We start from the raw sequence: 27,107 nt of genomic DNA on the forward strand, positions 1-27,107 counted from the left end.
GTTTAAGTGCGTGGTTTCTAATGGACTCATCGCTGGCTGTTCCTCAAGGAGGGAACCAGGAGCGGGGGCTGTGCTTTCCCCTATGGGACGCAGACCCACTGGGTCTAAACGTGGGGAGCAGAGCCACGTCCCGGAGACAGGATGTGTCTGTTGGCAGCCCCAAGCGAGGCGGTGAACCGGACCAGGGATTTAAGTGGGGAGTCCAGTCTTGTCACGAGCAGCAGTTCGTGGGACAGAGAGAGGATGAGAAGGTGGTAGTGTGGGTCTGAGGTCCACACGGGAAGCAGGACTGAAAGCAGACTGGAGGGAAGACACAGCGTCCAGGGCATCGACCCAGGAAGCAGGTTGCCTACAACACATCTGAGATCCCTCCGGGGCTGGAGATGGGTACCCCAATGGTGAAGTTCAGGCCTGAGGCCAGAGCCTGAGAAATATATTTTTTTTTTTCATTGAGATAAGAAACCGCTTTCTGTCAAATATTCATTAGAATGATCACATTCCAAAAAAATAGCAGTAATAAGGTGACAGTCAAGACTTACAGTTAAAATGAATGGTGAAAAAGTGCAGCTAGAAATGCTCGGTAAATGGTTGCAGTCTGAAGCTAATCAGTGCAGTGAGATTCTCTATCTACACCGAGTATACCAGAATAAATATCAAATATAGTTTACCATATTCCGGTTGCATTTCTTTTTTTCTCTTTTCCTCTTTTTTTTAACCTGATGTTCTAAGGATTTCCTTTTAGTGCCTACGAACACCTCCCTTTGACAGACAGTGCAAATTAAAAGATATGGCCAGGCAAAGGAAACTGGAACCCAAATATGCCCCCTGGGTTTTCATTTACAGTTAGAAGCTACAGACACAATTACTGCTGACAGAAACTCAGAAGCCAGTGGCAGAGTGCATGTGGCAGTAGACTCATGCCAGGCAGTAATTGGGAAGATTATTTTTAATCAGAGCATATCCTACAGCCCAAACATTAGAAATCTCTTGTAAGGCTGACAGGAAATTAAACTGAGACCAAACAAAAAAAGCCTCAAAATAGAAGTAATATGGTTAGAAGTCTAATGATGGCAAAACTCACTGCTTGTTGTATTGGCTGTTATCTGAAGGGGATGACTTTTAACTTGCAGACACAGATATCATTGCTTAATTGCATTTTTAGAACAGAATTAGAATAAAAAAATGTCAGATTAGATCAATTTGTACATAGACTTCTGGTGAAGGTGTGGAGCAGTGGGGGTTAAGTCAGGCTTAGTAACTCCGTTCATGTCAGTGGTAATTTTTATTATAGCTTTGGGCTTTTTCTTTTCTTTCTTTTTTTTTTTTTTAAAGTATATTTTATTTGATGTAATGATTAAGTGAGCTACAGCTAAGGAGGAATAGTGTCTGGGATAGGAATGCCCCAGTGTGGTAACTGTTTATGAAGCCTAAATGGCCTGGAGCTCTCTTTCTCTGCCACTGCAGAATGGCCTCTGGTAGTTTGGGCTGCCTGAGCTGCCAACCTTGAGGGAGAGAAGATAACCAGAGTATTCTCAGTACTTGTCTACACCTCTGAAATTTTCACCTGAAACCACAACTTTTCCCTTTTTAAGTTAATCCTAAAATATCATTGTCTCTTCTAGACTTTTACATACAAACTTTGCAGGACTTTGAGTTGACTCTCAAGTTTTCCTTTCCTCATAAGAGAAAGACTGGAGCACTCCAGGATGGCTTTGCTGCTGATTTGAAGAAGGCTGTTGGTGTTCTTGTACATGTCTGGCACACACAGCTGTTATAATACCAGATGCAAGCAAAATGTTGCGCTCTGTATATTTATTTCTGTGTGAGAGGTGTGCAGAACAAGAGCGTACTTCACGTCTTGTGGTTCTCCACAAGGCAGCTTTTAGCTGTGTCTTAATGACATTTCATGTCAGTACGAAGAATAATTAGGTATAATGTCAAAGTCCATTATAGTCAACTGAGTTTTCTTGTAAATAGGATTTTGTCAGAATGGAGCAGTGTTTTTCCACAGAGTTATTAACATTTTCAGCTGTATTTCCTTCTAGTGGAAATCTCTTCATAAAAATCGTATGACTGCAAAATCTTGCTTGTTAGTTAGATATTGCCTGAATAGCTAGATAGCAAATAAAATATGCTTTGTAAAGCATACACTTTCTACAAAGCAGTCTACACGAGACCTGGAAATACAGTAATGTGCTGTGCAATAGGTCACGGAACCTCATCCTTGCAAGAGGTTTGCAAGAGCCTCGGAGTGCACCGCATAAGGAACTTTCCTGAACTGCCGTGTCTTGTGGCAGACGGCTACACTGGTTCAGGCAAACTAGTGTATGAACTGGATATTCCTTTGGTTGGAGAGAAACCCTTAGAAACATTTGTAGAGATTTTAAAGCCGGCACTCTTCCTTTTGCCCAACTCTGTGCTAAGAAAGTACCTTTGGTGCCAGTTCAGAGCACAAGGCTGTGAGTGGGCTTCCACTCTCCTTTTGGCAGGTGCTTTTAGACCATTTGTTTTGAGGAAAGCCTCTCCTTGCTTGTTGTATTCAGATTGTTGAAGTTTTGAAAGAACGTCTGCAGTTAGGAGAGCATAAAATCTAAAGATTTCTATGTGGAGGAAATTAGAACACTTTACAGTATTATACTATACTGTAAAATTAGGCAAAACAAATAATTACTTAGATTGATATTATAGCCAGGTTGTTATAGAGAGAACTATTCTTAATTTCTCGTGGTTTTGCTCTGATATAATACATTACTATTTTGTGAATTACACACAATAATATAGTTGTAGTTTCTCCTGGAGTTGCGTACATTCTTAAAATTCCGTACATCATATTTCTGTGTGTTCTGTGTTTTCTCAGTCCCTACGCTGTACAGCTGCGGAATGAATAAGGAATACTAACACTATCAGTTGGGACTGTAATGTTCCTAAAATTAATGATAGGTAACAGTATGCTGAAAGTCTGCTAGGATTGAGTAGTCAGATACAAGTCTTTAAGAAAAGGAAAATTAATGTACTATGGCATCAATGAGGTAGCATTTTAATCAGTACAAAGTCTAAAAAGTGAGCGTTTGCATTTGAAAAATCACAGAGATTTCAAATTATGAATCTCAAGTACCTCCTAAAGGAGAAACCCTTAACTTTCAATTGTTCAATTCAATTTCATCGACTATGGATAAGCTTCACTGTGAAGATACAAAATGGTCCTAAACCAGATGTCATTTTTGAAGATGTAGGCGGATTACTTTAAAATACTTCTTGGAGATTTTTAAGGAACTCTCAATACTATTGATTTACCTTGTGTTTATACTCGGAGGTATCTTTGATCTCAGACAGAAAAACACATCTCAGGAAGGGTAAGATGCAGTAGTTTTAATGTATAGTTCATGTGCATATGCAGCTTTCTTACATGAGCTGATTTTCTATAGTATTTGTACATGGTTCAGTGTCTTTCATAAACAAAAATAAACTTGTGTCTTCAGCTCAAATTGATTAATGTGATTTGGATTTTTTTTTTTTGTGGTAAGACAATTGCAATTACTGCTAGGAGCTTCGGTTGTGAAGTTGGATCTTACTTTGATAGAAGCTTTTCTAGATATTGTCCCTGCTTGGAGAAGACCAAAATGCAAGTGTGTTTTCTGTTGCTGGTTGTCGCTTTTTCAGATGCTGAAGTTGCTTTTTGTTTTTTGGTTTTTTTTTTGGTACATGCCATTACCTGACATGTTTATAGAACATGCACTGTTCTGGTCCTGCTTCTAGTTATCCTTAACTGCATCAGAGGGACCCACTGCAGATTTTTGACTGGAATTTTATTGAAATGGATAAAAAGTATGTCACATTTTTCTACGGAATGTTTGGTAATATATTAACCTAGGTGTGTATTTTCGTTGAAGACTGAAAGTATGTATCGTGTTTATTTTTTCAAGAGAATTTATATCTGAGTATTTACTACCATTTAAAAGATGGTGTGTAGAGTATATCTAGTATATTTAGTATGTACTACTGAATGAAACGTGCATGTAGGGAGAATCTGTTATGGCTGAGCTTACTGTAACTTCTAAAATTCAATGAATAATTCAGTGAAATATTAGATGTCACCAGCTGCTCGTCAGTAAGAAAAAGCGGCATGGAAGAGTGTGTTACCCTGTTCTCACTCACAGCTACGTGCTTGTATCATGTATTTTGGGTTATCCCTTTGCTTCATTTATGGTCATTTTTTGTTCAAAATTGTTTGGAGTTTTCAATTTAAAAATACACAAACAGTTGTTTGTTCCTATTGAAATGACAGTTGTGTGTTCCTATTGAAACAGAAACCTGTACTGGGGAGTATTTTGAGTTATGGCATAGCAATTGCATATCTGTTTTCGTAGTTGAGTTTGTAATGCAGGCACAGGTTTTAAGCTTCGAATAAATTGCAAACTGCCCAGAAACTTTTGCCCTCCGTTGAATGATTAGTAAATTATAAGTCTTTGTTGGTATTTGTGAATCACTAAGCAGATTTTGCTGTTTGGCTTTGTATTATAATAAAAATACCCAATAATGTATGCAACCCTTCTTGTGAAAGCCCAACTGACACATTATTAATTTTATATTTTGTTACAACACTTGGAAGGTTAAAGCCTACCTTCAGCTTTCCATGGATGTAGAGCACAAATATCCTTTGGATCTCGCATTTTTAGTAAGAATTTATTTTTCTTTTCTTAGGAAGCTACACAGAAGCCCCATGCAAGTGGTGCCTATTGTTTTCATGATCGGAGCCTTCTTTCAGTAAGTGCACTGATTTTTATTGGGTTTTGTTTAGTTTATTTGCCGTGGAATTGGACCAAAATCTCTTTTGCACTGTTGTAATGAATAAAGAAATGCTTTGGACTTGACAACTTGCCATGCTGATGCTGGATTGCAAGAGTAACGGACCATGAGTACGAGATCTAATACCTTTTAATCTTCAGTGAACAACAACTAGCTAGTGACATGCTTAGAAAACAATCTTCCTTCTTTGGGCCTTAGGTTAAAGTGCTTTGCTCTTCTGTTTCCCTTTTAGATGTTAAGGTTATGTCACTATCATCTTTTTTTTACCTTTGCCATTCGGTAAGAATACAATTCCTTTCTATATACATTAGTCACAGACACGTATTCTCTTAGAACAGCTGATAATTCATCGTGTTTTCCTATTTAAACGTGCCCACGATGTCAGAATACGGAATATTGTCAATTAAGCTCCAAAATTTATAGGACATATAAGAATATGTTTGTGTTGATAATATTTTTCCTTCCTGAGAAGAGGCTTCCACATCCAAGCTATTTGTTGTTCATTCATACTTGGAATTTATTATTTCTTGTAACGTTGTTTTTGTTTCAATAGATACTTAGAAACAATATTGATTTAAGTAATTTTTAATCAGAATATAGCTTTATATACTTCTCATAACGAATTCAGAAGTATCAGGAAAAAAATGTATTTTGGTAGGTGTGTATTTGGTGCTTCTCAAACAATTCTTGGTACTTCTCAAAGGAGTTTTTAATGATCCTCTACTTAAACTGCAATACTCCATCATTTGTATTGGGTAATGAGCATTATTTTTCCTGTATTGTGCTGACTGAATATATTTTATATATGTTTATAATGATACTTTTCTTTGTTCTGTGTGTAGAAATTAAATAATTTGCATGCATATATTGTCAAAATAATAGACTAGATTCACTTTTTTTGTTCGAATTTATTAATACTAATAGTTGAGTTCTGCCCCAACACTCAGAGTTGGGCGTCATTGAAAAAAATGAGACATACAGTCCTTGTTGGACATAAGAAGAACTTTATACTTTTTTATCCTGCACCGAACACGATGTTCTGCGTGATGTCTTTTGAAAAAAGATTTCATTATTTCAAAAAGACTGCCTAGTTTTTTTTGGGGGGGGGGGAAGCTTGTTTATCTTGAGGACAGATTTAAATCAGTTCTGTAGTGCTGAGCATTTGCTTTTAGCTTTTCCTCTGTCGTGAATAGTGTTTTATATCACAGAATAACATCACAGCTCTTATGTTTTATATCACAGAATAACCTTACAGCTCTTAGCAGAATTTGATGTGATTGATAGCTTTTTTTTTAGAAAAATTCTGTTAAAATTGCAAGGAGGAGGTTGTGGTTTCTAATCCACGGGAGGCAGTGGTCCCTGAGATAATTACTGGCATGTTTTTAGGACGCTTACATTCATTTGACTGTGAATACAGCGCTTCAGTTTCTATAAATGTAATTGAAGAAAAAGGTATTCGTCTTCCTTCAACAAGCTAAAGCAGAGATTTGGGTTATATGACAAGAAAGAAGGGGAGGGGGGAAACCAACGCACCCTCATTTGGAATTTTGGGAAGGTTTACAGCTGCCAAATCTCAATGTGCATAATTGGTTTTATTGTTTCCCCTTGTGATCGTAACCTAACCAGCACAATGAATAACAATCGACTTCTAGGGCTAAGAGGTCATTTTTTTACCAAGCTGAGGCTGAAGTCCAGCATGTTGCCTGGTAACAGCCTATGTAGATGAGTTGGCTCCTAAGTGCACCATATGGCTGGGCAGTGCGCCCTATTCACCCGTGACATGGTGTACACATGTACTACATTGCTGATTATAAAATGGTTTGTCCCATTCCCTTATTTAGAAGAAGCATTTAAAACCAGCAGTACTAATCCAACATGGATATGTTAAGATTATGGAATTGTATGTAATGAAACATTTTCTGCTACAAGTGTCAAAAAGCTCATGTAACAATCACAGTGAATTTAAGTGTAATTTCTAGCTTTTGTTGGTTTATTTTTATATTTCATTTTGATAGCCAACTATGTTGAGGTAAGTACAGTGTTAACAGTGTAATTACGGAGAAATTCTGCATTTAAAATTGAATTTGGTAATGGAGTTGGTTGATTCTACCAGTTAGCCTATGGATTTATTTGGCATGTGAGCTTTTATTAACTGTGCAGTAATGGCTGTGGTTCTCAACCAAAGCTGCAGTGTGTTGAGCAAACCAGTAAACAGAGCAATCAGAGAGAGTTCCAGAAAACAACAACTGAAAATAAACACAACAAGCAAAGGAGTTAGAATTGTTCCAAATACACAATGGAAAATCAAGCACAAAGAGTGACTGGCAAAAAGCTTGTAGCAGAAGTGGACATACAACGTCGGTCTCCAGAGTTCTCATTCATTCTTTTAACTGGAGCATTTTTCCCATTGCTTTGTCGGGAACCAGAATTCATTAAGGTTGGAATACTGCAGAGTGCAGTGTTAGGCAGTAGCACATGCCGTGATCCCTGTGCCCTGGCTGTTGGACACAGGTTAAAATCGGTAGACAGGGAATGGGCTTATATTGCATATGATGGCAGCAATCTGCAGAAGTGGAATGGAAGATGGTTGACTGGTATCCCAGTTCAGAAGACTGGGCAGATAGCAGTGCTTATATTGCATTTCTCTGTCTTTCACTTATTTGTAAAGATGAATTCTTGTGCTTAGCCCCTCCCATGTAACTCTCTTGCCTAAAGCTCCGATTCTTTGGCAAAGCAGCCGTTTCTCCTTGGTGTTCCACCTCAGCTCTCTGAAAAGAGTTCAGTAGAAAGGTAAAAGAAAGCTGTTCTATTTTCCGTGTTTTGCAGAAAGTTTATGTAATTGCTTTTGAGAGAAAAGTTCAGTGTAATTGCTCATGCTTTTGCTTCTTCCTTATCTTTAGATTTATACAGTGGCTCAATAGCTCTGTAAGCAGCCTGTAGTTCAGTGATCTCATCGCTGCTTTGCTGGAAAATTTCCTTGGCTAGAAATTGTTAAGGTAATAGAGGAAGGATGAGAGAGTGGTGCTGCTCCATCTTGGTTTGACAGTTGCATCCTTAGGAAGACATATCGTTATTATCAGCCACATTTTAAACCCCAGTGGATGTAAGTGCACATATGCAAATATGCTTTCGGTCTCAACAACAGTCTTATCTTCACTCGTCTTAGTCTGTCAGTGACACAAACGGGTCTCCGTGCTGTAAAGACCTACAAAGCCATTGAAAGAAAAGCATTGTAAACCCTTTCCACTAGTTTTGGAGCTGTGTTTTCCTTTGGATTGTAAACATGTTGAAATAAGTAACTGAAAAATAGCTATTATTACATTGAAAATATTTTATTATGGGGAATTATGGGTCCTTGTCTTCCCTTCATTAAACACATCTATTGCAATTATTAAAACACTAAATCTGTTTTCCAAAGCAACATAGGATGCCACAGAGGAATCTTGAGTTTAGTATGAACTAGGGATTTCTACCTGAGAGGCATGAACAAAATCACTGTCAGAGAGCTATAATAAAATATAATATTTCTTACAAATAGAACAAGCTTATTTTAATAAATGTATAAGGAAAAAGATTTTAACGAGTGCCTTCTTATTTATTCATCTTTCTGTATTCTAATGTAGTCTGACTGATGGTATTAGTCTAGAGAGTTGAATATTTTTAAACTTGCAGCACTTTGAATTACTGATAACTGTGAATTGCAGTAAAAAAAGTTGAAGAATGGGACTTAGATAACGTAAATGAAGCAGTAGTTTCTGCTCCATTACTTCATCTGAGCGAGGATGGGGAACTGTTTAGTTGTTCGTCTGCTCCATTGTCGTGTTATTCATTGTTGGTTTGCGGTATCTTCAGATATCTTCCACAGTTATTGTAGGAATTCATTAAGGCCTCGAAGCAGCGAGGCAGTTACACGCTCCTAATGAGAAGCAGGAGAATACTCTCACGGCTAATTTTTCTTCAGAAAAATCTTAGCCAGGGTTCCTAAGCCTGACCTGTGTTTGAATTTTTTTTTGTGGTGCAGGTGTGAGGTGACTCAGTTTTACATGGTTGATTTGCAAAAGTACTTTTCCACTAATTCTACACGTTTAGTTAGATACCATCTTTAACTCTTTCCTGCATAGGGAACTAAATATGCTTTGTTTAATTTAGTTTAGTTTAGTTTTATTTTTAAGTCTCCACATTCCATTATTACCTTATTAATTACCTTATTTCATTTCCCATAGGGGAAGAAAATGTTATCTTTTCTTGGTCACTAATTTGAAGTTAACATCGGTGATCTCTCTAACGTTCTGAGACAGAAAGAGCGGTTTCATGGAAGCAGGTTTACGTGAATCACTCTTAAATCGCTTTTATAATTTATGATTACCCAAATTGTAGAAGAGCAGAGGGTTTGTGTTTGTACAATGTGCTTATTAACTGCTGCAGATAAGTATATATGAATGTAATTGTTTAAGCATCTAAAAAATTTAGAATTGCTTTCTTTTTCAAGAGCATAAGGCTCACTGAAGGTGGATAGGACGTACTTTTTGACCAGAAGAGACAGACTCCTCGCTCAAGTGGTTTTTTTTTTGGAAATACTGGGCTATGATCTTACTGGCATGACGGAGGCATGGTTGGCTGGCTCCTGTGACTGGGGTGTAGGAATGGAAGGATATGGGGTGTTTGGGAAAGACAGGCAGGGAAGGTGAGGAGGGAGCATCACCCTCTGCGTCAGCGATCAGCTAGAGCGCGTGGAGCCCGGCCGGCGCATGGGTGAGGAGCCGGCCGAGAGCTTTTAAGTCAAATTTAAAGGGAGGACTGGGACAGATGACGTTACAGTGGAGGTTTGCTACAGGCCCCCAGACCAGGTAGAACAAATGAATTAGACCCTCTGTGGAAAGAAAGGAACAGTCCCGTGTTCACAACTCTGGTCTTCATGGGGTCCCATGAAGGGGAAAAAAAAGGAAGACTTGGGGAAATAGAGGCTGGTGAGTCTCACCGCTGCGCCTTGCAAGATCATGGAGCAGGCCCTCCTGGAAACTCTGCTGAGGCACATGGAAAATAAGGTGGTGGTTGGTGACAGCCAACATGGCTTCACTAAGAAGTCACGCGTGATGGATTTGGTGGCCTCCTACAATGGAGTTAGAGCACCGGCAGATAAGAGTAACTGACAATCGTCTGCCTGGACTTGTGCAAAGCATTTGACACTGGTCCCGCATGACATCCTTGTCTTTAAATTGGAGAGACATGGACCACAAATAATTCTATGATATAAGGTTATTGTGAACTCCTGACTCGGAGTAGAATTTAGCTTTGTAATTTGCTCTCGGTTGTATACGAATGTGCGTGTAAAGAAATATCTAATAATTTTGTCTTTTCTCTGTCCTCTCTTCTAAGAATGCAGTCAGTGTTTCTTTCTGATGGATTCCTCTGTGAACTTTCTGAATCCTCTACCATTATAAGCGATGTTTTGGGTCTGCCAAGTAAAAGCTGTAGAGGCTGAATGTGAATTAACTTTAGGATCTGAATTTACTATATGTGGCAGCCTTTTTTCTGACACTACTGAGGTATTTACTTCATAAACATTATATTGCAGACACTTTTTGAGGCGTTATGAAAATTTTCACAAATGTGTAAACACTGAAAAGTATTTGCGCTGGCAGTCGTATGCACTCTGGATATTCTCCAGATTATAGAATTAAGATGTTTTTGATCAAGTTCATTTCCATAGCTTGGTGGCATTTAAGACATATCAAATCCCAAAATTCCTGTGAGATTAGTATGTGTCATTATCTCTTTATTGCAGAAGGGGAAACCAGAAAATTGAACAGCCTGACTGATGTGCCAGGAGAGGGAGTACAGCAGAGATAGGATTTGAATTCATATTTCTCAAATCCCAAATCATTGCCTCCATTACCAGGCCATCTTTCGTCCTGCACTCCCTCTAATCCAGTACCTTTTATTGTTAATGATTTTTGCATTTAGCAAGTGAAAAAGAACTTACAATTTCATGCTCTCTCCTGTCTCATAAAAAAATTGAAATATTTCCTTAAGAAAACCATGCAACTATTACAAAGTCCTATCAGCATAGCTCAAAACTAATTGAAATTTAACAGTCCTCATGATGATCTGGGTCATGTCAAGGGTGTTAGCATTCTTTAATAAAGATATACGCTTGATCCTTTTTTCTTTGAGGAGCTTACGGACTTCTGTAACTTTTTCTGATAATGCTAATTACGTGAGGGGAAGTTACAGGCATTAAGAGCACTTGGGTAGCTCAGTATAGTGAATGTTCTTTGCTGCAGCAATGTTATTCTGGGCTTTGGGGTGCATTAGCAACCCAGCATTCCTGGAGGGTTCATTGTTTTGGTACTGCTACCGTATGTTAAAGTCTGCGCGTTGCTACATCTTCAGTGCCGGTGCTGCCTGAGCACAGTGAGTTCAGGTAGGATTTTTGTAGAGAGTGGCAACGCCATGAACCAGCAGCAACGTGTGCACGCAGAATTTTGTAATAAATGGTAGGAAAGTCAGGTCGTTACTAAATGAGGAATCACTTTATCCCTGCACATGATGCATTGATAGTTGATCTGATGCTATGGCGTTTGGCCTTTTTGTGCATTGTGTGTTGGATCTGAGATCCTGCTGAGCTGTGTTTGGGTGCAGCACTGGGTGCAGGTGTGATAGCACAGTATTGGATCGGCAGGGGAATGTCTTTACTGCTACTGTATGTGGAAATGAACAAGAGTTTTGGATTGTGATAATTTGGATTGTGATAATTGCATTCTCTTGTGAGACCTCATCAGCAGTACTGTGTCCAGTTCTGGAATCGTCAACATAAGAAGGAGATGGAGCTGTTGGAATGGGTCCAGAGGAGATTACAAAGATGATCCGAGGGCCGGAGGCCCTTCTGTACAAAGACAGGCTGAGAGAGTTTGGCTTATTCAGACTGGAGAAGGCTCTGAGGAGACCTTACAGCAACCTTCCAGTACCTGAAGGGGCTACAGGAAAGGTGAAGAGGGGCTGTTCATAAAGGCTTGTGGGGATAGGACGAGGGGGAACAGGGAAAAACTGGAGAGGGGCAGATTTAGACCAGACGTTAGGAAGAATTTCGTCACCCTGAGAGTGGTGAGGCCCTGGCCCAGGTTTTCAGGGCAGTGGTGGCTGCCCCATCCCTGGAGGTGTTCAAGTCCAGGTTGGACGGGTCCTGGGCGGCCTGATCCAGTGGGAGGTGTCCCTGCCCATGGCAAGGGGTGGAACTGGATGGGATTTGAGGTCCATTCCAACCCAAACTATTCTATGATTATATGATTCTATGGTCAGATGTGGGTAATATTTAATGTCCTTTCTCTTTTTTGTTCTGTTGCATTTGAGGTTAGTGTCCAGTTTGGCATGTCTGTGCTGTAATGTGTCATTCCTTTGTCATTCATATACTACCAGTGAACAACATGTTATGTGAGAATTTTTACTGATCCTGCAAGATACGTTTGAAATCATGTAACTTGCTGCTCTTTAGATTTTGAATATGGGATGGCAGTTGGAAAAAGTATCTTCAGTGAGGAAGGAGAATGCTGGAAAAAAAAGAAAAATGTGTTCACGTATAAAGAAAAGTTTATTTTACATAGCTTAAGAGATTTAAAGAGATGAAATGCCATGTGGGTTTGACAGAATACATTTGTATTTGGTGACATTTATTCTTCCTTTGGGATTGTTTTGTTACCTTCAGAAACTGAACTGAACCTCTCAGAACTGCTTCTGATGATGAACCTTTCTAGGAACTCGCTTGTGGCTGTGGGAGTGTTCTAGCCCTGATCACGGCGACTTAGCAATTTGGGTGCTATTTCTTACCAGGTAGTTAAGTCTGTTTCTTGGCAGTATCAAAGTCCATTTACATCTGTTAATGCATTAATGAGACATTTGTCAGTGACCTACCAAAATCATTGCACGCTGATCATACAAAGCAGATTTAGGCAGTAATCAAAGAACAGAGTTCTTGTCTGCATATGCAGAGGAAGGGAAGCTGCCGGTACCGCTCTGTGACAGCCCAAGTGTGGACGTGGTTTAACTTCTCTCTAGAGAGGCAGTTGGTCAGGTGCTTGTTAGATGAGGCAGGTCTTGGGGACCAGCACACAAGTCATCTTCATCGACCACGTACTGCATGTGGATCTTGGATGACTCTTTATCCTCACAAAGTCAAGATACCCCTTCACCTGTATCTGGTAGTCCATACCCACCCGCCTGCTTGGTCACTGGCCCCCAGTACGATGGGGGAGAGAATCGGAAGAGTAAAATCAAGGAAAACATTTAACACAGTTTAATAAGTAAAGCAAAGCTGTATTCAGCAGCAAACCAAAGTAAGGAATTTCTATGCTATTACCCATTGGCAGGCAGGTGTTTTGCTGTTTCCAGGAAGGTTGGGCTTTGTCACCTGTTGCGTGGGGAGGCAAATGCCAGGAGTGTTCCCCTCTTCTTCCTCCTGCCCTTGAGCTTTTATTACTGAGAGCATCGTGTTGTCTGGAATATCCCTTAGGTCAGTTCAGGGCAGCTGTCCTGACAGTGTCCCTTCCCAACTTCTTGTGTACCTCAGCCCACTGATTAAGGAAAATAGGGACAAAGAGGGGAAAAAAAACCAAACAAAAAACCCCCCTTGATGCTGTGCAAAAAGTGCTCAGCAACAGACTGACAATAACAATGGCATTATTGTGTTATCAACGCTGTTTCAGTCACAAATCCAAACCACAGCACTATATCGGGCTGATACGAAGAAAATAAACTATCCCAGCCAGACACAATACACCATCAAACTGCTGCTGCTGCTTTACTGTGAAGTTTGTGCTTCCTTCATCTGAACCCCAGAGGAACAAAGTTTCATGGGCACATCTGGATAAGAGCAAAAATGTTGCGTTAGAAACATTGGAGGGTGAAAGTGTTTTTTGGGGGGATTTGTTTGATTTGGCTTTTTTTTTCTTACCTTGAGATATTTTGCATGACCCACTTAAAAATTACATCTTTTGGGTCTACACTGAGAAAAGATTGATCTGAAATTCTTCACAAATTACGCTTTTATCAAGCCCAAGTTGTTACATGCTATTGATTTTTTTAGATCGGCACAGTCTACAAGCAATAAAAGTTGCAGATCCAAAGTAATTCATGGCAGTTTTCTGTCTTTTTTTTATAAGCTAGGTCAGCGTATTGAAGTACAAATCAATCGTTTTGTCACTCGGATTCCTTGAAACCCAGAAGAAAATTTCAGCATGAGCTATGGTTTCCACATGTTTGTATTTTCTGATTCTGAGTCTCACTTTACACACATTAGGGCTTAATTTGTCTGACTCGCTTTTCTGCAGCCTGGTCAGTACAACAGACAGCTGTAAAGAAAAGCAGGCTTATTCGAGGCAGAATCATCACAGATGATTCCTAAATGCACAAATGTGGAGTGTAGTAATGCAGAAATCACTTGCGAATAGCAACATCTACACAGGGTTAAATCTGAAGGTGCAATGGCAATGACAAAGTTATAGCGCTCAACTTCTGGCTGGTCTATAGTCTCGTACGTGCGCTGATGCGAACTTTCAGAGATGATCAGCATTGCTACTAAAACACTGGGAATATTCAGAATGTGTCCAAGCAGAATCAGTTTTGTTGGAGTGGCTTTGTCATTCAAGGCAAAAATTCAGAATACGTGAATTGTGGGGCTTAAAATAATAGCCACGGGGAAATATTTTATTTTAGTTCTTAGCTACCGCTGAATGCACTAATAAAAGAAACTAAAACAGACGCTACAGAAGTAGTTTTGTGGCGGATCAATGCAATTTTGTATTACTGATTTGGGAATGTTAATTTGAGAAATGTAGTTTGGAGGATATAGATTTACAATCTACAGCTATGCTTAAAGCAATGTACTCCATGTTTATTTAATAGGTATTGGGGGGAAAAAAGGTGGGTTTTTTGTACTTTAACTGCCATTGAAAACCTGCATTTGCATTACTTGGTAAATGTCATTACAGCTAGGGTTTTATTTGTGCTTTATTGTGTACCAAAGGGACAGAGCAGTAAAATTCTTAAGACAGGTCTTGTACAGCAGCTCTAAAGTTCACTTGTTGAAATGCTGAAAGGATTTTGTACCATCTGATGTATGGTTAAATGAAATATAATGATTCTTTGTACTTCCAGGGACATTTCTATCATGCTCTGTTTGTCCCTAAAAGACCTCTCAGTGTAATGTGATACAACTTCTTCATGATTCATTTTCTTAAAGAAAATGGCCCATATTTAAATCCGCTGTGGTTGTGTCCAGTGTGTGTCCACCAGATAACAATTATTTCCTTGGGACCGTTGGCCCCAAATGAAGGTTCCTGTAAACAGCCCCATACCTAATGCTCCTTGGTGACATCCAAGGACTGTCTCTGTAGTTTTTGAGATATCTTTATTATTGTTCAATGTTGTCTGAAAAAGTTGGGAAATTACCAAATGTGCTGCTTTGTCTCCACCCAGTGTGGAGATCTCAGTAACAGCCTGCTCCAACCTCCTTCCCTCTTCTTGTGTTCCATCCCACTTCTTCTCCAGATGTGATCGTTTTCCTTCTTCTCTTAGGTCTGTGAATGAAACCCTACATGGATTAGTGCTTTATTCCAGGTAGATATATTGTGATTTCCTTACATACTTTATGAGCTTGATGTAAAGGAAGAGAGGGAAGAAAACATCATAACCCTCTGATTGCTTTAGTGTAGGATGGAAAGAATAAAAGTCCTAAAAAGCATGGAAAGACCATCTGAAAATAAGCCTAATTCCATGGAGTAATGCTCTTTGCAGTTAAGTCAAGAAGGTTTTCATACAAAAATCCATTCTTGAAGGGGTTAAAATGCTTGAAATGAAGTGTCATTGGAAGATCTGGAAAAAGGTTGAACTGGAAGGCAAAAACCAGTTGATGATGACACAGTTGCTCGAGATAAATCACATAAAATTGCAGAAAGATTTCACAATGTAGGGTTAGAGGCAGATGAAATAGTTGCTGATAAAAGGGCATGTAGTGCAAACAGATACAGGTTATACTGAGAAAAGAGGAGTTGGATTCATCGTAAAGATAAGCAGGTCAGTGGGAAAATGCGGCCAGAACCAGAAGAGAGCACAAACCTTATATACTCTTCGGTAGCAAAGCCTAGAGATCACAGTGAGGAGTGGTGAAGAAATTTTAAGTGCACATCCAGTAAACTAGCAGGCTAAAATGTAACGGAGGCAGATCCACTAGTATTTTGCTGTTACGAATACCTGGTGAACTTTTACGGTGTAGGGGCTTTATAGATAGAAGTCCAAGGGAATCTATACTATTCAGTGTGTAATAGGGACAAAATAATAACATAAATTTCTGTTGAGACAGGATGGTTCGGAACAGACAAAGCTAAGACTGACTGGGAAGGTGCAGAAAGCTGAGGGATTAAGTGACAGAATAGAATTCACTTTTCAGAATTTCGTGATAGATGGAAATCTGTTCTTGAGGAGGAAGTGCATGATTATTATTGCTCAGAAGCCTTTCTTGGAAACATCAGATGGAGTTCTCAGAAGCATTAGTTCAAAGCTTGACAGCTGTCAAAAAAAGCAAATTGAATACTTCAGAAATTTTCTGGAAAGGCACTCCGTATAGAAAATAATAGGGCTGTTTCTGTGGGATTTTGCACTGGTCTTGCATGCACTCACCGTAAGCAGTTGTGGTGACCCTATGGCTCAGAAATTGTAGTGTAGGGTAAGGTGAAAGGAATGACCACAGGTGTGGAATAGCTTCTGTACAGCGAAGACATGAAGTACGCGCCAGGTCTCTTCACATTGGAAAAGAGTTGACAGGTGAGTGAAATGGGAGAAAAGTGGTAAAATTAAATTGTTGATATTGATTTGAATATTGATATTACAGTGACGTGATTTATAAGGCGAGGATTATGAACTCAATAAAATAATCGAGCAATAATTCTTCATGATGAAAAGAATGAATTTTTAATGCTACATAGTGCTATTCCTCGTAGTTTTGCTACTGGATATTTTAGATGCGTAAAAATTTAAGCAAATTAGGATTAACTGTTTAAATTAATGTGCAGTAGTTTCTTTACACAGAAAAACTTCCCCACAAATAAGGCTGACCCTGATATTCTCTTGTAAATAACTAATAGTGATCATCGCTGGACAGTGTGTTACTTTAAATGATGCAATCCTGTAAAACAGCTCTTATGTCTGTGTAGATATTTTTTCTGGATGTGAATCTTAATGATCATTCGTTAGGACTTCAGGGGAAAAGGAGGTTTCTTCCATAGCATTTCCCACTGTTATCAATATATTTTTTGCCTGTTAGCCCTGACTTTCGCCTACAATTGTCCTGAAACCCAGGACTGCCCTGGGGGTCATGCAGACATTTCTCTTATGTACATTCTGTAGAACCGTTTAGCAACAGTTTGTTAGAAGCCCGTGTTCTAGAAGGCTGAATCACGCAGAATCAGAAAGCATTAGCTCATTACTCAGGTATTTTTAGGTCAATAATAATAGGAACTTTTAAAACTGTAGTGCAGGCTTTGAAGCTTTCTAAGCACCGCAAAGACATCTCAACGGAATGTGAGGATTTCTTTTTCTGTCTTATATGAATATGCATTGTATTTTCCATATTTTACTTGAAAATATACATTATGATATGTGAAGTTTTTTATATTAAAAAATATTTTATATTAAATAAATATATTTTATAGTAAATGCATGAAATTTGCATGTCTGCTTTGCTAAATACCTTTTACCATTAACAGCTTTCATCTCCTTGTGCCCGTTTGCCCGGGATCTGATCTGCCCTCTTATTAAAATGAAGATAGATCAGATTTATAAAGATTAAGAAAACATCTAACTGGAATGAACAAATTAATGACAAAATAATGACATAAATTTCTGTTGAGACAGGATAATTCAGAACAGACAAAGCTAAGACTGACTGGGAAGGTGCAGAAAGCTGAGGGATTTTTGTCTTCAGATTGCTGAATTGTTGGGAGTATTTTATCTTAGTTGTTCATAAATTCCAGCTTGTATTCATGGTACACTTAGGTGAATGATTTCAGTGGACTCAGAGGTTGCTGCCATTAGTGAAGCCGTGCGTGGTTACATACTTTCCCAGGCTTGGTACTGACTAGGAGCGGATGGGTTGGCAAAGCTTTACTCAAATGTTCATGTCTCTGTTGGAGTGATTGCTTTAATTTCTTTTCATTCTTCTTAACCATGTATGATACGTTGCCTGAGGATGTTTGTGCTGTTTTTCTTGAGAAATTCAAAATGTTTTCTCTGATAGCGTTAATGGATGCTCAGAATGGTTATCGGACCTTTACCTTTCTCTGAAGACTCAGGATCCTCTTTCAATGCTGATATGACTTAAGCATAGAAAGTCTCAGCCGAAAACTTGTGCGTTTCAGAATCCTACACACACAGGCAAACTGTCAAAACTTGAGATGTTATTGCTGGTTCTGTTACAGAAATCAGAAGGGTGATTGTGGCATCTTCTTGTATGATTTATGAAGTTCACGATACTACGTAGTAGCTACATTTTCATATTTAAGAAAAAGGTTGATTTCAGTTTCAGAAAGCCCTGAAATGCAAAATAGTAATGACATGGCATCTTGGGAGTGATGTATTTCACCTGCCCTCTGATCTCTGGCATTAGAAATGTACTTATTTACTTAGCGTGTAGGTCTTTGGTATTTTTATTTTTGTATACAAAAATTGTACTGTATCTATAAATATGTAATAGGAAATGTAAAGGTAGGAATAAACATTTATGATATTCACTGATTTTTAAAATGTATTTGTTGAATTATGAGGAAAGAAATTATGTAATTATTTTAAAATAGCAGTAGCATTTTTTGAAAGCCATTTTCTGTTGAATTGAATTATTTGCATAATTTGGATTCCAAACTGTTTTCTTAAGGGTATGTGAGTGCCTTGCAAAAATTTGGCGTGTTTTAAATTCAAAACATGTGCTACAGTCTTTCACTGTAGGTCACCTTTTACATAAGCTGTCTTTGAGACTGTCTAATTTGATTTTTTATGTGTTTTCTTTATTCAGTTTTTGCTGTAAGCTTAACATTCACTTTAACGTACTTTTAGTTTTGTTTTCAATAGTTGTAATGAAATGCAATGGCTCAGTGTTTAATCAGCCTGATATTAACACTTAAAACCTCAAGAGATCTGTCTGAGTTTTTATTAGAAACATCTCAGAGTTCTTTATGCATTTTCCTAATATGTGCCACAAAGGATTTGAGAATGCTGCCCTAGGTTTGCTTTTGTTGTGTTTTGCAGCAAACATTTAGGAAACTGAATTGCTGGACTCAGCTGAGATTGGAATATGTCCTTCAGAGATGTATTATTGTTCATATTAGATCTTCAGCATGGAGGTGTTCTCTATAATTTTTTTTTTTTTAATCCAAAGGAATATCTTTAAAGGATAAGAAAACAAACAAAATTTAGTAGGGACATCTGTGAATTTATGTCCACTATACTGGTTTTGATCCAGTGTGGGGAAAAAGAAATTCCAAAGCATTAATAGCAGCTTAAGTAGCAGCACAAATAGCAAAATAAAGAGTTAATTCAGAATACATAGTTTTATAGACATTTCCTGAGTGTATACGTGTGCAGTTAGCATATCTACAATGAATTACTTGCTTTCTTCGGTGATCCAGAGTCCCTCTTGAGAGGGAGAACAAGGTAGAAGGACTTCTGCTATGAGAAAATTTCTATTACTTTTGTCGAGCTGGAGCCTCTCTGTAGCAGAGGAGTTGTTTGCATCCAGAGCTGATGGCTGTCTTGCGAGAGGCACTCAGTGAGGTGTTTGTTAGCACAGGAGCAGCGGGAAAGGTCTGAGTGCAGAAAGCCCTTCACGCCCTCAGCTTGGGAGATGGAAAATGCTTTGAACAAAGCAGTGCAGATGTGAAAAAGAGAAGGGTGACCTCTACAAACGAGTTTGTACAGTTTCTTTTCTGGGCAGATGAATACCAAAGAGCTCTAAACATTTCTAAATCTGCTTTACTGTCCTTGTAACAGTTTATTTAGCATCAAAATGGCATCCGAGTGAAATATCTGTATACCTCAGCTTTTAGTGATGAGGGGGTTATTCATAAAGGCTACGTTTAGATTAGTCTTTCAGCTTGATAGAAATAGAGGGCCTTATACGTCGTGGTTCAGAGAAAGAATATAATTTTTCCCTTTATGGGGACCCTTCCACTTCTGTTGATTAAGAAAAAACACATTATATGTGAATTTTCTATTACATAATGCCTTCTCTGTGTGTTAGATATTTTTGCTTTGTTAGATATTCTTTCATTCTTGCTCCTAAGCTGGCTTTTATCCAGAATTTTTTTAAATCCTGTGCTTCTTTAATAGACTATTGATGAGCCATTTAAACTTTTGACTCTCTGTGCGTCCCATCTCTTTTTTACCTTGTACCGGAGCCCCTCTACATCACCTCTTGTGTTCCAGCTTGCAAGGTCTTTGCCATCATAGAATAGCTTTGGTTTGAAGGGACCTTAGAGATCATCCAGTTCCACCCCCTGCCATGGGCAGGGATTCCTCCCACTGGCTCAGGCTGCCCAAGCCCCATCCAACCTGGCCTTGAACACTTCCAGGGATGGGGCAGCCACCACTTCCCTGGGCAACCTGGGCCAGGGCCTCACCACTCTTATGGGGAAGAAATTCTTCCTAATGTCTGGTCTAAATCTGCCCCTCTCCAGTTTGTCCCTGTTCCCCCTTGTCACCACAAGCCTTTATGAACAGCCCGTCTTCAGCTTTCCTGTAGCCCCTTCAGGTACTGGAAGGTCACTCCAAGGTCTCCTCAGAGCCTTCTCCAGTCTGAACAACCCCAACTCCCTCAGCCTGTCCTTGTAGGTAAGCTGCTCCAGCCCTCCGATCATCTTTGTAATCTCCTCTGGACTCATTCCAACAGCTCCATCTCCTTCTCATGTTGAGGATTCCAGAACTGGACATAGTATTCCAGATGAGGTCTCCCAAGAGAGGAACAGAGGGCCAGAATTCCCTCCCTCCCTGCTGGCCACACTGCTTTGGATGCAGCCCAGGACACGGTTGGCCTTCTGGGCTGCGAGCGTACATCACCAGCTCATGTTGAGCTTCTCATTGACCAGCACCCCCAGGTCCTTATCTCCAGCGCTGCTCTCAGTCACATCATCTGCCATCCTGTACTGAAACTGGGGATTGCCCCAACCCAGGTGCAGCACCTTACACTTGGCCTTGTTTTGAACCTCATGAGGTTCTCCCAGCCCCACTTCTCCTGCCTGTCCAGGGCCCTCTGAATGACATCCATCCTTCTGGTGTGGCAGCTACACCACTTACATCATACGAGACCTATGTTCCTCGACACGGCGTTGTTGCATTACTCAGAAATATCTCAGGTACAGCTTAACTCCTCATTACTACTGTCTGTATGCATATATAAAAATGTTGACACAGTATAAAGACAGTGAGAAGTGAATCGAGTTAGGCAGCAGCCGCTTGGCCTTTAGAACAGTTGCTGTTAAAGGGAGTAGAAACAAAGCTTCTGGTCTCTGAAGGCAAGTTCCTACCACGCCAGGATAACAAGCCTTGCAAACTCTGAGCGGCAACTGTGGCCGTTATGCTAACGGCGATGGCAGTTGGATGTTCTCTGAGTGCCAGGACTGCCCCGTCTATCTAAACTCAGTTGTGTCCTTGGGACTTGAACAATTTGTTCATTGGTTGTTGGGTGGGTTTTTTTTTTTGCTTTCCTCCCATCCCCCTAGGTGTTACAGTTCCCGTTCTGATCAGAGTCGGTTAGTTATGCGTGTGTTTAGGCAAAAAATCAGTACTTTGGTTTTGAGGTAAACCTCATCTCAGGGTACAGTAGTGCAGGATGCGATTTCACTCAGGTTTGATAACTAGGCGGTCTGGTTTTTGGTTAATGTTAGTATTTTATAAGAAGTAACTCTTAATTAATTAAAAGTTTAAAGACAAGCTGTTTTCCTGCCTTGTCCTGGTACTAAAGGTGATATTTTCAGAACAGGTGTTTTTGTTGTTGTTGTTTCTGGCAGTTCACTTGTCTCCCATAGTGAGCATATTCTGTTCTGTACGTCTGGTTCTGCACTCCCTCAACCTCCGTACAGTTTCCTGACTTCCATTATATGTCCAAGATTGGTAAATACACTCAAATTTGTTTTGTCAGACAACTCTGCCAATTAATTGAATATGTGATTTAAATGGTCTTGTAATTTAAGTGTTTGCTCAGCCATAGATCAAGGAATCCATATGTTTAATATCTATGTAGGGGTGGACTTGACTTATCTTTTTAATCTCCAGCTGAAATCAACCCATTCGCTCTTACACTGCCCAGTTTGGTGTGTGATGGAGGGGGCTGACACTGTTTTGTGGACATCATTAATATCATAATATGATTAATGATAAATATCATTGATACGATAATATGGTAAATGCCACAGTATTTAGTTTGTTGTTTTTTTTTTCTTTAAAATCAGTATTCCTAAGTTCAGCTGAACACAAGAAGATTGTTTATTCATTCATGTTTAAAGTAAATTTGGGGTGTTTATATAATGGAGAAAAACTGGAGGAAGAAATCAATTCACCATAAGAATTTAGAAGAAAAGCAAATAAAAGGAAGCCAACTGCATCATCGTTATTATATTTGAATGCAGCTTATTAGCCAACTTTTTGATTTTGTGAAAGGCCTTATTAATGGTTCTTAAATAAACAGACTTTGCAATGTTGATATTATCTGTGATGCATTATTGAATCAACAGAACTAAACCTGCTGTCATTAGCCTAATTATTTAGATATGATGAAACATAATGTCTGTTTTAAGTGCAAACAAGCTGCAGTTATCAAGTAAGTAGCCAAACAAGAGAGGTAGGATAGCAAGAAAATGACTCACGGGAGTGGGAAGTAAAACTGAGTAAACGGAAACACTTATTAGAAGAAAGCGACACGAGATGCCATTTCTCACTGTTACAAGTACATTTGAGGGCGAAACGCTGGTCCCTGAGTAGATAATGGTGATATTGTTTATTGGATATTTTTTTCTTTTAACTACCCTGCTCTGCCAGAACATCTGTCCGAAGGGAACTGGGAGCCTTCGCTGCAGCCTCTGATATAGCAGGTTTGCCAGCGGTTATTGCTGCATCTGTGACTTCTAATATTCTCTCCAGATGGGCTGGCTGGAGCTTAACAGGAGCCAGCTCTCAGCAATTTGGCTGGTACGCTGTCTGTTCGTAGAGCAGTCTGGGGCGAGAAAGAAGTGCCTGTAAGGTAAACTAACTGTTTCTCTTATGAGTTTGGGGATGGGGGGGAAGAACGCCACCAAATTAACTTTCTGAAAGTCGTTTGTAAACTGTAGTTGAATAACAGTGCTTTTGAATGTAACATTATCTGACTAACCCTTGAATGAAAATAATTTCCTTTTTATAGCCAAAATACTTAGGTAAATACAGAATGATATAATAATGTGGAAGATAAATTTGAAAACTTTTCCTGACAATCTAGCTAGGGATAAAATGTTTTGTAACTAAAAGTGTGTGTGCCAGGAGAAAATAAGGGCCACAGGCATCTTCTCTTCGTTGTATGCAGCAAGCTCTCTCCATGCGTCATTTTTTTCCCCATTAGCTCTAAAAATAAGGAAGATGCAGTTGTTTTGCGTGTTGGCTTGGGTTTTGTTTTGTTTGTTTGTTTGTTTTTCCCGTGGTATCAATATAAAACTAGTGAAAAAAAGTTCTTTCTGGCAAGAAAAGCCCATGCTCTCCACCTTCAGTTACAGCTAATTGTGAGTTAGAATTTTTGTTATTTTTTTAATGAGAGCAAATTATCAGTTGTTGAGCGGGGAGAGAAGTGTAGATGGGCTAAAAAGAAAGATGTGGTACTAGTAGTGAACTTAAGGAAGTAGAGAAGATTAAAAGCTGGGATTTCTAGATACAGGGACTGCAAAGTTAGTCTGCTACAGAAAACAAATTTGTTAGAAATATTTCTGATTAAAATTTTTCAGTCCATCTTTTCAAAAGGCAAAATACTGTAAAATGAATTCTGCACAAGAAACATTTTGCTTTTAAACCAACAGTGATAGAGTGTGAGTCCCTGTCTCTGTACACTAAATAATAGGTTTCCACTTAACTCTGTCATAGTTGCATTCTGGACAAAGATGCTGGGCGCTGTTAATCTTGCACCGAAGCCTGCCGAGTTGATATTGATCCACCGGCTAAATTGGGCACTTGCTGCAGCAACTCGAAGACACTGCTGTGAAGGCATCTCTGAGAAAAACACAGGAGACGCTATAAACTTTCTTGAATGTCATGAAAAAAGCATAAAAACCCATAGGTTATTTAATATCACAATGTAGTGTTTAAATATACTGTAATTTATAACAGTAGGTACTAACCTTAGGGTTTAGGAGCATGGACTGCATTTTTTACTTCTATTCCTACCTGTCTTTTTCCTTAGGCATTTCTTCCCGTTTTCTGTGCTTTTGTTTTCTATTGGTAAAATTAAAGTAATAGTTAAACTAAGTTAATGCTTAAGTTCCTTTTGTAAGGTGCATTGATTTATCAACACAAGAAATTGCTTTTTAAAAGAACTTCTGTGTTATGTAATGACCTTACATTTGAATCCATACTTCTATAGTTTTACTATTTAATTCTGAAATTGTAATAAAGTTATCTTGTATACTTAGTATATTTTTCTTAGTAAAATTAATTCAAGCTATCATAATACAACTAATATTTTGGTTTTGATTAATTTAATTATTAGGTTAAAATGCTATGACAGTACTTTGGCTTGTAACACATACAGTATTATCAAACGCCACACACCAAAATTTGTATTTTGTCTTTACTATCAGCGAGCTCATTAATTGTCATGTGAACAGCGTTGGCCTTATTATGCTGCTCATGGGTATTTCATTTACCATCTCTGTAGGCTTCAATCATTTGTCTTCTATTTTTCTTTATGTTATCTGGTTCTTTCAATCCATCTTGTGTCTTCGTAGATCTGACCCTGAAATTATTCTTCTTTTCTTTTTTTTTTTTAAAATATATTCTTCCCACTGAGGACAGTAGATTGAAACCAGTCTTGTAAATGGAAAATCATTCCGGACTTCCTCAGCTGAACTGTTCCAGATGTTAAGTTTGTGAATCTGTTTTCTTTCCAAATTTTTGTTAACATGGAATTATTCTACTGGGTAACTTGATAAATCATCACAGTATTTACCTGGTTCAAAAACAGTGCAACTAGAAAAAAAGTCAATGTGTTTCCATATCTTTATTGATAGTCTCTTCAAAAAACATGTGGTTTGCAAACTGGAATTTAATTCTTCAAAAAAAGAAAACACCCAAACTAAAAAAAAAAAGCCGAGCTCTGGCAAGGGCAGCAGAAATAAAATTTGCACCTGTCTTGGAGCAATGGAACGGAGTAGTGAAATGTCAGGGTACCATCTGCCCTTATTTAAGCCCTTCTCAAAAGGTAAGGTTTGGGATTCTTTTGGACATTTATATTTTTAGCTGAATACATTGAAAAGTTGATAATGTTCCTGTGTGGAATTGAGTGGAATCTGAACTATTTTAAAGCAAAACACCCTTATCTATCAACCCCCCAAACCCTACAACCCAAATAAAAGTTTGAGCGCTGTAGTCTGATGTAGCAAAACTGATTATTTCTTTTCTTTTCCTTCTACTTACACTGCTTGCAAGCAACACTTATCTGAAAAAGAATTTTCACTCTGCTGCTTTCCTTGCTGTGCTAATCATCTATATCTGAAAATACATCTTCAGAATTGTTTTATTGTGACAGGTCAGCAGATAAAAGCTGGATACCAGGGGGTAAATGGCACTGACTAATAGGCTTTCTTTCTCTAACCTAAGCAATATTCCAGGAGAAACTTGGTTCATCATTGGTGTTAGGTTTGAAAATATCACTGGAAAATGAAGTCCTATACTTTGTTGCTGGAGGTGAGATTTTGTCTTACGTTCTGGTTTTCTTGTCTCTCAGTTAATTTATGTGATAATTACCACCACAGTTGACTGACCAAAATCTTTAATGATGAAACTATAGGAACCAAGGCACCATGGGGAGATTGAGCCATTAGTGTCTTCATGTGTGAGAGACACGGTGAGTGCTTTGCCGTCTAATCTATTTTTTTTTTTCTTTATCACATAGCACAGAGCTTCACAGTGGAAATATAAGTATCACAAAATGCTGTCTGCCTGATTTTAGAGAGAGGATATTTTTTTGTACCCAAGCGTGTAGCATTTCTGTACCGCTGATTTCACCAGTTTCTCATCTGCACTCTTGTGGTATCACATACTCTAAATGGGAGGTCAAAGCCTTGAAAATAGGTGCTGTGCTGATATAATAATGTATCAGAACTTCATGGGCTGCTTGAGGTCTGAAATACACTGAGGTATAGTGATGTGCGCAAAAGACATAGTTGGCCATATTTCTGTCTTCTTCATGCTTGATGGCTTGTGATCTAACAGTGTCTGTTAAAGGGGAGTTCCCAGGGTGAACCTAAAAATTACTGAATTATTGATGCATTTTAAGCATGCATTAATGGCCTTGATGTGAGTGCCTGTATTTAATGTAACCACTAATAATCTGGGCCTGCTTTGGAAACAGTACGGTCAATTATTTTTCACACTGTCTCATGCTTGTTTCAGTACCAATATGATTTATAATAATCTCCTTTACTGAAATACTTTTTTTTTTTTGGCACCAAACCAGAGTGTGTATATTAATTTCTATTGCTCAGGGATGACCTGAATCAAAATGTTGTCCTTGCTAACAGTTGAATGCATCACATCAAAAAAAGCCCGAACGTTGAGCCATTAGTTGACTTAAAGTAGTAATACCACAACTTCAACAAAAACATTCTTCACTGTGGAGTCCGTACATCAAAAGAATGAAGTGTTTCTTAGTATTTTTTACAGGAGCTTCAGAAACACTATTGGCACTTAAGTTCTTTCATATGTGTGAATATGAAAACAGTATCTTTTCACCGCTGGTCAGGCAGCTTAACTGCTTGAAAATGACTCGTTTTGTGCAGAGTTAGATTTGATTTGGCTGAGCTCGCCGTGGCGCGGCTGTGGGACCCCCAACACCAAAATGCGGCAGTATGAAACCAGTGCTGATGAACGCAGTGGAAAGGGCAGCCCTGCCATGCCTGGTGACTGCTGCATCCGAGGCACCGTGTTTGCATCTCGGCAGAGTGCTGGGAAACGCAGAGAAAAGCTGTGCCAGCCTTTTCTGCTTAAAAAAAGCCGCCACCAATGATGATGACCTTAAAATAATGATT

The 27,107-nt window shown here is 38.9% G+C and overlaps 1 protein-coding gene across 27 annotated transcripts in view; it reads left to right on the plus strand.

Moving 5' to 3' along the window:
• Window positions 1-27,107, plus strand: part of RBFOX1 (RNA binding fox-1 homolog 1) — a 1,213,941-nt gene that overhangs the window by 517,580 nt on the left and 669,254 nt on the right. For 25 of the 27 annotated variants that reach the window (XM_054080127.1, XM_054080124.1, XM_054080166.1 and 22 more), the window contains one exon: window positions 4,702-4,764. The exons of the other annotated variants lie outside the window; for them this stretch is intronic. In XM_054080127.1, coding sequence (XP_053936102.1) covers window positions 4,702-4,764 — 63 coding nt within the window. The remainder of the gene's footprint in view (window positions 1-4,701; window positions 4,765-27,107) is intronic. 27 annotated transcript variants of the gene reach the window in all.

Source organism: Cuculus canorus, chromosome 15 (genome assembly GCF_017976375.1).
Source record: "Cuculus canorus isolate bCucCan1 chromosome 15, bCucCan1.pri, whole genome shotgun sequence".
Taxonomy (NCBI): Eukaryota; Metazoa; Chordata; class Aves; order Cuculiformes; family Cuculidae; genus Cuculus; species Cuculus canorus.